At 40.0% G+C, this 9515-nt stretch overlaps 1 protein-coding gene across 3 annotated transcripts in view; it reads right to left on the bottom strand.

Moving 5' to 3' along the window:
- Nucleotides 1–953: 953 nt before the first annotated feature.
- The window catches only part of APC (APC regulator of WNT signaling pathway), a 199634-nt gene continuing 191072 nt past the window's right edge, over nucleotides 954–9515 (bottom strand). For all 3 annotated transcript variants that reach the window (XM_073550956.1, XM_073550871.1, XM_073551037.1), the window contains one exon: nucleotides 954–9448. In XM_073550956.1, the coding sequence (XP_073407057.1) occupies nucleotides 2992–9448 (6457 nt within the window). In that variant the 3' untranslated portion in view covers nucleotides 954–2991. The remainder of the gene's footprint in view (nucleotides 9449–9515) is intronic.

The following is a 9515-nucleotide window of genomic DNA, read 5'->3' as shown; positions in this document are numbered from 1 at the left end:
GGAAGCTGTATGCAATTGTGTCCATATTTTAATGTAGCTGTATGGAAATAGCACACGGAACATCACACAGATTAAAAAGAAAAAAAAATAGTTTTCTAGATGAAAAAAGTTTTTTTTTTCCTTTAAGAAAACTAAGGCCGATTTTTGGTACACTTGTTTGCAAGCACCAAAATAGTGACAATAAATGGGACAAGTGACAAGGAGATTCATACGAAGTCATTCATTATTCATTTACCTTTTATTATTTTAGTTACCATTTACAATAGATCTAGGCCTATGCAGCAAGTTTCAAGACTAGAAAAAAAAAAGGTTTAAACATTTTAGAATTAGGTTTCCAAAGCTGTATTAAAGTGGTGGTTCATTATTGGACAACGCCTTAATAGCTCCAGTGCAAATAACAAAAAAAAGGAAATACTTACATCTCAAAAATGAGAAAATGGGAACGAGAAAAGCGCAATAGGGTTTTATCCGGATGACAGTGGGGTGTGAAAGGAGGTGGATCCACTCACCTGGTATGGTTGCTCAAAAGCAACGTGTAACGGGCATATAAATCAGCTGCTGCAAGGATACCGGTCGTAGATTAGACCAACAGTTGAAGGAACCAGGATGGAGGTATCACTCATGCACTGCCAAAGATGTATAATATTGGATATATAAAAACATTTATTGTGCTGGTTTAAAAAGTCTACACGTTTCAAGGTCACACAGAACCTCTTCATTGTGACAAATAACCTGAGCAGTGCTGGTCCAGGAGGTAATTGTGCCCTTTTCTGCACTAGACTGTAGCTATTAAGAAGCGATTGTCTAGTAATGGACACCCCCTGCCGAAAAGACCAGCACTATCTTGTAGCGACAAAGCAATGCTGGGGGGAGCATAGCAAAAGTTACCCCATTCGCCTGAGTAAATTCCATCCAGAAATGGTTTGATTGAAATCACTTAAACCAGACACATCATTGTTTTAATTTTTATTGCAAAAGTCATAAAATTTTCTTAGTCACGCATAGATAAACTGCCTTGACAAGAAAAAAAAAAAAAAAGTTAGTATTTAAATTAAAAAATTTTCCACAACCATTCAGAAATACATTATTCCCATCTTGGCTTTACAATTCACTTCTATTAGTAACGATACACACAGTCTGCAAGTGTGTGCAGGTTATCTGATCTTTCACTAGCTGGAGCCCTGCATTGCAGAACTGCGGCTACTGAGACCAACAACAAATAGGACGATCAGAGTGCAGATAGCTTTTCAAAATTAATAAATAAGTTGAGTTTAGTACAAGTCAGTTCCTTTCTGGAAGTACAACTACATGTAAAAATCAGTTTAGGTGATGAAACCAGGATTTACACCAGTTGTAATAAAAAAAAACAAAACAAAGTGCAAAGTATAACAAGAATATTAACATTACTAGATCTGAGTGACTTCATTTGTTCAGAAAGATTTTGGCAGCAAGTGATAATTTACTTTTCCCCTAATGGCTCGATTCTAGCTCACGACAGAAAATTATCTCCAGGATTTTTAATTATATGGGGCCGATTCATCAAAGCTTTCACATCAGAATAAAGCTTTGAAAAACTGTTACATTTTGGTGCAACTCAAGGCTGCGCTAATATTTCGCAATTTTTGGCATTCTCCGCCATTTTCACCTAGTTTCGACAGAGTGGGCGAAGCGACCATTGCTCATCAAATTCATGAATGGCGATGGCGTTCGCTGTGCCATAAAATGTATGGCATATCACGGGGTTAAATATAAAGTAACATGGGTTGACTGCTGTCAAACAGATTTTATTGCTCTCTGATGTCAGCAAAGGGCCAATGCATTTGAAATAGTGTTGCTATGGAGACATAGCCTTATAAATTCTGTTGTCCCTAGCAACCAGTTGCCAGTTACTTAGGTCTTGTGTGCAAAGTTAACAATGCTGACATAAAAGAGCAGGCAATGACATTTGGTTTAGCCGAGGCCATGTTTTCAAAATCTATTACTAATCTCATATTAATCAGATATTTTTCAAAAAAGATAATGGGGGCCCTTAAAGGTCCTATTTATATCAAGCAACATAATTCAGCAATATATCCATTAACAAAATTAAAAAAATCTAGCGCCCTGCTCCCATTAAAAAAATGTGCATGCCACGTATCTTTACAGTTCACAATAAAAACACTTATGAATTTACATACAGTAATAATTTATTCAGAAATGTTCAGTTAGGTCTCATCATAAAAGAGCAGCCATCTCACCTCAAATACCAGGACATACACTAGACAGCATAGCAGTGGGGGGGTCTACGAAATCTCTGAGTAAGCAGAGTCTACGATGGGGTGGGGGAAGTTGGCGGTTGTCTAGAACTGCAACACAGATTTCCTTTTTTCATTGTGGATTGTTACACCATACCTATTGTACCTATGCACATCATGAGATCACGGTACTTGGGATTGTCAGATCGGTCATGCAAAAAGGCCAGCCAGGGGAGAAATAGGAGAGCGGGAGGAAAAAAAAAATAGAAAAAACAAACACCTTTCAGTAGAAGTCACATTGCTGATTACAGCCGCATAAGTTGCTTAGTTAAATGTATTCACAATCACTAAACCAACAGTCTGTTATTCGCTTCAATACAAGTTTGATGCAATTAGATCGGTCAGATCCTTTCAATAAAAAGGACCCAGCCACAGTTATAAAGGGTATGTGTATGGACTGCTTGAGTATTCTTGTTAACAGTATGCATCGGTGCCCAAAAAGCGTCAAATGCTCTAAAAGACCCGAAATGGTTTACTGAAAAAGCTCTATAAATAACCTGGGTTTTATTATTCTGAAGCTGTATCTGTTATTTTACAGTAAAAGTGACAATATTGTGTCATGTAGTATGGCTTCCTGAACAATCCTCATCAAAAATCAGTATTTACAGATTTTATATTTGTGTCTTTGAACAATATACACGGACATCTAAAAAATAATACATCAGTATTTCATTGCAAACAATAGTAAATAGTCTTTTCAGACAGAAGTCACCAAATATGAGCCAGAATGTCTTTTGGGACTTTGTGAACCACTAGAGTCTGTAGCTTCACTTTTTGAGTCCCTTTTTTTCGAATTTGTTGTCACAGGCGTGGGTATCTGGGAAGGTCGGGCTGTGCTACCATCTGCAGTGCTTTTTCTAGGACTAGGGTTATAATTAAATGGAGTCACGCGTGCTGCAACAGTCCCACTTGGTGAGCTATGCTTGCTTGAGCTACTTGAGCTAAAAGGAGTACGCTCTGTAACACAATTTTCATTTGTCTCCTGCCCTGATGACTGACTGCTAACTTTTGGGTCACTCCCTTTTGGATCCAAACTATCCAGTTTAATAAAGGATTTCTGCCTATTTTCCAAAACTAGCCCATTTCCATTCCCAGAATTATGCCTTCCTTGTGAGTCTCTTACTCCCTCATCCTTTTCTCCTGGCTCTGAGATGTTGTCAATAACTGGGGGAGAATTTCCAGAAGGGGACCTCCCTGACCTAGGGTTATTGATGGGGCAGTCCTCAATTCTTACCCATACATCTTCTGTTTTAGAAACTGCCGGAGCCATTTGATAGACAGTCCTACTTTCTGCTGATTCAGCAAATGCACTTGATCCACTATTTGCCGTGTCAAGTACTTCGTTCTCCTTTATTTTTCTCCAAGTTCCTTTTGCTGATGGACAGTCTGTTGGAAATTTAGGACCTGGAAAGTAACATGGCTGTTTTTCATCTTCACTTTTTGCTTTCTCACTGGATTCAGAAGACGCAGACAAAATGGAAGATGAGCTTCCAGTTCTTCTCCAAGTGCTAACACGAGGAAGTGAAGATGAATGCTTACTGTGTTCACGCTTCCAAGTTCCTGATCGTGTAATTGGAAGCCTGGATGGCGATTCAGAATGGGACCGGCTTATGTCATGACGCTTTCTGACGTCACCATGTTCTGATGAGGTGTTTAGGTTTGGTGGAGTTTTTCTCCATCCGCCTGATTGTACAGAATGAGTGGATAATGACATATCAGGAAAAGAAGGACTTAATACTGGTGTCTGCGACTGAGATCTTGTTGGGGAATCTGCTCTTGATGAAGATAAGGACTCAAATGATGCAGACTCCTCCAATTTTCTCCTTAAAGTTGGACTAGGTGCTTCCTTAATAAAAGTAGACTGACGTACTAAAGTTGGTCTATCAGATCTATCAGACTCACTTCCACTGGATTTTGTTGACGACATTCTAGACAGCTCTACCTTTTTAGTTGATCCAGATCCATTTTGATTTAGGCCCTTTGATGCAGACTCACTTCTTGGGATACCACTGGCTGTTTTTGGTAGACTCGACTGTTTGCTCATATTCTGCTGACTTAGCTGCCTACCTGGAGATGTATATGACATTCTGCCTGAGCCAGAGGATCTAGTGGATGCTGTGCTAGGGGAGGATGTTCTTGGCAACTGAGAAAATTTGTTTGGGGGACTTATCCCATTTCTGCCTGGTGAAATTGAACTTCGACCAGGTGACTGCATAGGTCTGCTTAATGGTTGAGGAAAAGGTTTTGAAGGCGTAGACTCTCTCGAACCTGATCTAGATGACCCTTTACTTGGTCCACCCAATGGAACAGTTTGTCTGTTATTATAGAATGATTCAGATTTTAATGGTTTTTGCACTCTAGGAGAGCTAGTAGAGTTGTCATTAGAACTTTTGGATGATGCATTCTTTAGGACAGGCGCTTTCTTTGAAACAGGGCTTGTACTTTGAGAACTAGCACGTACACCTGGAATATGAATCATTGTTCTACCTCGAGATATCGAGGGCATATTTGCTTGTGCTGGCTGTTTACACTGACTTGAAAAATCAGAGCTGGACCGTGATTTTCCAGTAATCATACTTTTATATACCTTCTTTCCTCCTTTAATGCCTTTAGTCTCATCTTCATTTTTCTTACACTCCAATGCACTTTTTTCTCCAGGCTTTAAAATTCTTGGCCCTTTGTTTGCAGTGATGGGTTTCTCTTCTTTGTCAGGTGTTAGATGGAAAGGGGAGCCCAACGAAATGCCAGATTTCAGTGAAAGGATCGAATCTGAGTCTGAAGATCCTTGCCGGGACAGTGAGGCAGCAGCTGCTTGATGTATTCGACTGACAATTGAATTGGCGCCTTCCTGGATTGCTTTCCAGTCAAAGTTTTCCGAATCTGGAGAAAATGCATTTTCAGAGTCTGGACTTTGTAAATCTCTTAAGTCAAGGGTAAGATCTGGCTCTTCAGCAAGAATACCACCAATACTATTTGAACGGACCTTCTCCTTTTCAGTTTTGTTCTTTGAGGGCTTCTTCTTCTTTGGCATTGCAGAACTAATACATTCTTGTAGCAAATCATCTTCAGAGTCAATGCTTAAAGAACTCAGAGAGCTATTACGAGAAAAGCAAACTGGGGTATCCTCAACATGAAAAGATTTAGGAGCATACCCTGAGGTCTGAGGTCTCCGCATTTCCATTTGGGAGTCTGGTGGTTCACTTGGCTTAGGCGGTTCAATTTTTTTGTTATTATTCTCTTGATCAATATCACTTAATGAGCTAAGAGATGAATTACGTGAAAAGCATACAGGTGTATTTTCAATAGCAAATTTCTGCATTTTCTCTTCAGAAGCTCCCCCTCTATCTTGGCCTTTAGATGCAGGTGGAAATGAAGCCTGTTTATGTAGTAATGATTTTGACCGATCTCTTCCAGCTATATTACTTTGCTCATCCTGCTCTTGAACTAATGATTGCTTTGATGATGGATATTTTTTATCCTCCTTTGTGTCAGTTTCTTTCACTTCTTTGTCCTTCCGCAACTCTTCTTTTTCTTTAGAAAGATCAACATCATCTTCATCAAAGTCTAAAGAACTCAAGGAATCATTCCTTGAAAAACAGTAAGGTGTGCCCTCAATTGGAGTATAGTGGTGGGGAGAATCAAAGGCAAAGCTTCCTTTTGCACGATCTTCATTGCTAGTTAGTTTCTCATTTGCTTCTCTCAGATTTTTACTATTCTGTTTTCTTGTGTCATTGTAAGGTTTTTCAGGTATTAAACTTCTTTTTTGATCAGGGTTTTTCTTTGACCGTCCATTTGGTTGAGTCATAGGTTTAACAGGGGAGGTTAGCTTCCTTTCATTTTCTTGTGAATTTCTATTTCCAGGAGCAGCGGAAGATGTATGATTAATTTGATCCATAATCTTTTTGACTCTATAAGGCTTGTGACTTTTACCTTTGGGCATTGCCGAGTGTATACATTCGGCAAGAATGTCACCTTCCTCCGTTTTATCTTCATCTAGACGTGGAGTAGCAGTATTTTTGCCTTTTCCTACCTGTGTCTCATCTGTACTCCTCCCCTCGGTAGGTATTGTGTCCCTTTTTTCATAGTTAGCAGAAACAGGTGCAGCATTAACATGATCATTAGTTGCCAGCTCATTTGGTGGTGATTCTATCGTGAGGTCACTAAGAGAAGTTGCTGTAGAAAAATTTATTGGTGTGCCTTCTACACAATACACCTTAGGCATATCATCTGTATGGGTGAAACTTACATGTTTTTGAGCCTGTAGTCTGTTTTGAGGAGGAAGAAGTTTATAGACTGGCAGCTGGCTTGGCTTCCTAACAGTAGGAGGAGCAGCTTTGGATGCAGCTGGTTGGGAAGATTTTTTACTTTTCCTTGAGGATTTTGTAGGCATAGCAGATATTATACATTCCTCTAATATGTCAATATCATCGTCTGTGTCATCAAGCATGTCTTTTTCTGACTCTCCTTGCTTCTTTTCCTTTTTGTTGTGACGTTCGTTTGATTCTTTTGATTTTTCAGACTCTTGTTCATTGGCTTGATCATTTTCAAATACTGGAGGCATAATTTTAAGCTCTACATCTTTAGGAATATATGGTTCATCAAGGCTAAGAGCACTGAGGCTCGATGCGCATGAAAATCCATCAGGTGTACTCTCAGTAGCAAAATGTAGCAAGGTATCAGCTTCCTGAAGCACTTGGACCCTCTGAATTGCTGCGTGCACAGCAGTCGGTTTTGTCACTGGCTCCCTTTCTTCAGTATTAATTGTTGCTTTTGGTTTATTTGTCTCTCTCTTATTTTGTGCTGTTTGAGGGGGTGGTGGAGTCTTACATCTGCTTGGTGGCATTGTTTGTCCTGGGCTGTCAGGAAGATCACTAGGACTTATAATTCCACTCACCATACCACTGCACGGTTCACTTTGCACAGAGCTAGCTATTGAATGACTTTCAAAACTATCCAGTGAGCTCACAGATGTACATCTGCTAAACATTAGAGGAGTTTCTTGTACATAATGCTCTGGTGGGCTTTTAGGTGTTTGAGCACCACTTTTTGAAGGAGATTTAGCACCTGAAGAAAATTCAACTGATTTGTGTCTTGAGGCATCAGCTGGAGACAAGTTTGATGCCTGCAGCCTGCTTGTTTTGGATCGTAAATGATGCGGTGCTGAACGAGTTTCGGTAGAAGCACCTTCTTTTGTTGTAGAATCTCTGACCTCTTTTAGTTCAGTTATTGGGAGAGAATGGTTTCCACTTTCTGCCTGGACATTTCTCCCTCTCCCTTCAATATCATCTTCAGCTGAAGACAAAGAGGACAAAGAGCTGCAGCGAGAAAAACATATAGGTGTGTCTTCAACGCAGTAGGTTTGTATGGTTTCTTGGTTAATTGAAGGAGGTTTACTTGAAGCTTGCTTCTGTCTTGTTTGTCCACTTCTGGTCTGAGCAGAACTAGGATGAAGTTGATTCTGAGGGTTTGTATTGGGTGTTGGAGTATTACTGCTGGATGACGCATGGTCTTTCTTAGTCCTCTGTTTGGAAGAGCTCTTTGAAAAGGAAAATGATGTCTTTTGAGTTAATGGTGGAACATCTGGTGGGTACTTTCGACTGTAATCAATGGGCTGCTCAACGTGATGTTCCTCTTGGTTATATTTAGTGATGTTAAAGTTGACTTGTCTGCCATCCTCTTCCTCCTGCTGCTCTTCCTCAGAATAACGTTCACCGAAATTAGTTGTTTTGTCATCATCATAATCGTCAACCTGACAGTGTGGTTTGGTAGACTTCTGATTCATTCCAATAGTAGAATTTGCTCGCATTTGATCTCCTTGTGTGTTCGGTGCTCTTGATCTATATGGGGATACATTTTCTGGCTTAGTAAAGTGCGGAGAGAATTTTGTGTGTTTCTCTTCTTTGTTTTCCGCAAACACATTATAAGATGTCTTTTGATTCCTAGGTTGCCTTTGCTCATTTTGTTTTAGTTCATTATCTGTTAAATGTTTAGGCCTGGCCCAGCGATCATTTTGAGTTGGGCTTTGTCTGCCAGAATTCAACTGTTCATCTGAGTATTTCAAGCTATAGTTTATTGGGGTGTCTAGTTCAGTGTCATTATCATCCATATGATTAGCACTGTGTATTTTGTGAGCTAACCCTGCAGGATATTGTCCATAACTGCAAAATTTACTTTCGTCGTCCTCAGAGTAGGCCTCAATTGAAGGTTTTACTTGACCACGTTTTCCATAGCCATCAGTGCTGCCAACACTGTTTAAGCTATCATTTGATGACATTTTAATATAGGATACAGGACAAGCTCTGTTAGAATGATCTCCTTTGGTGAAACTGTATGGGTTTGTAAGGGAATGGTTTGTAGGAGTCTTCCTAGAAATAGTTCTTTCTTCCAATGCACTGTGCACTTCTAAAGTGGGTGGCGAAATTCTGTCCTCGACAAGATGAATATTTGACACCTCATCCAAAACTTTAGAAATCGGAGCAGTAGTTAATAGCTGTAATCCAATACGTTTGGATGAGTTTACTTCACTCCCTGAATGATAGGTGTTTATTCCTGGCCTTTCCCTGTCCTTTTCTGTTCTGTTTTCATCACCTGCTGTTCTGGGAGAGGGTGCTGGCAAAACTGTTGCATTCATATATGGAGAAAGAACAGTCAAATTCCCAGGGGTAAAGTTGTCAGACCTGCAAATGGACTCATCATGTCTGCTAGAATCCACAGCATATTCGTTGTACATATTCTGCTTATGTCTCTGCTTATTGCGGTGAGAGGTTTTTGGACTTAAGTTATCAATGTTGTCAAAAGTTTCAGACAAATGTTGTGCATCGAGCTCTGCTTCTAGCGCCTTCTGCTTCCGTACATGAAGAGATGGGACAGTAGATCCTGGGGACATGATATTGGCATCTTTATATTTAGCAGGTCTATTTGCCATTAGATTTCTTAAGGCTGCTGCACTGCCCATTGCTATCATTTTGTGTTTTGAATGGATGAGGTTCTTGAGCATGCTGACGGCACCCATATCCCAGAGAGCTTCCTGGTCCTTAGCATTGCGTGCAGATAAATTCCACAGGGTCCCACATGCGTTGCTGACAATGGTTAGGCTGTGTGATTTCAAGTGCTGTAATAAGGTCTGCAAGCAGCTGTTCTCCCGCAGGATTTGCCTACGATGAAACACAAAAACAAAGTCAGACAAATCTGATCTGCTTACCATTGTAAAAGTACTTCTGG

The sequence above is a fragment of the Dendrobates tinctorius genome, unplaced genomic scaffold (assembly GCF_039654945.1).
Source record: "Dendrobates tinctorius isolate UK_male_01 unplaced genomic scaffold, ASM3965494v1 ptg000003l, whole genome shotgun sequence".
Classification (NCBI taxonomy): Eukaryota; Metazoa; Chordata; class Amphibia; order Anura; family Dendrobatidae; genus Dendrobates; species Dendrobates tinctorius.
This window is presented reverse-complemented; position numbering and strand designations above follow the sequence as displayed.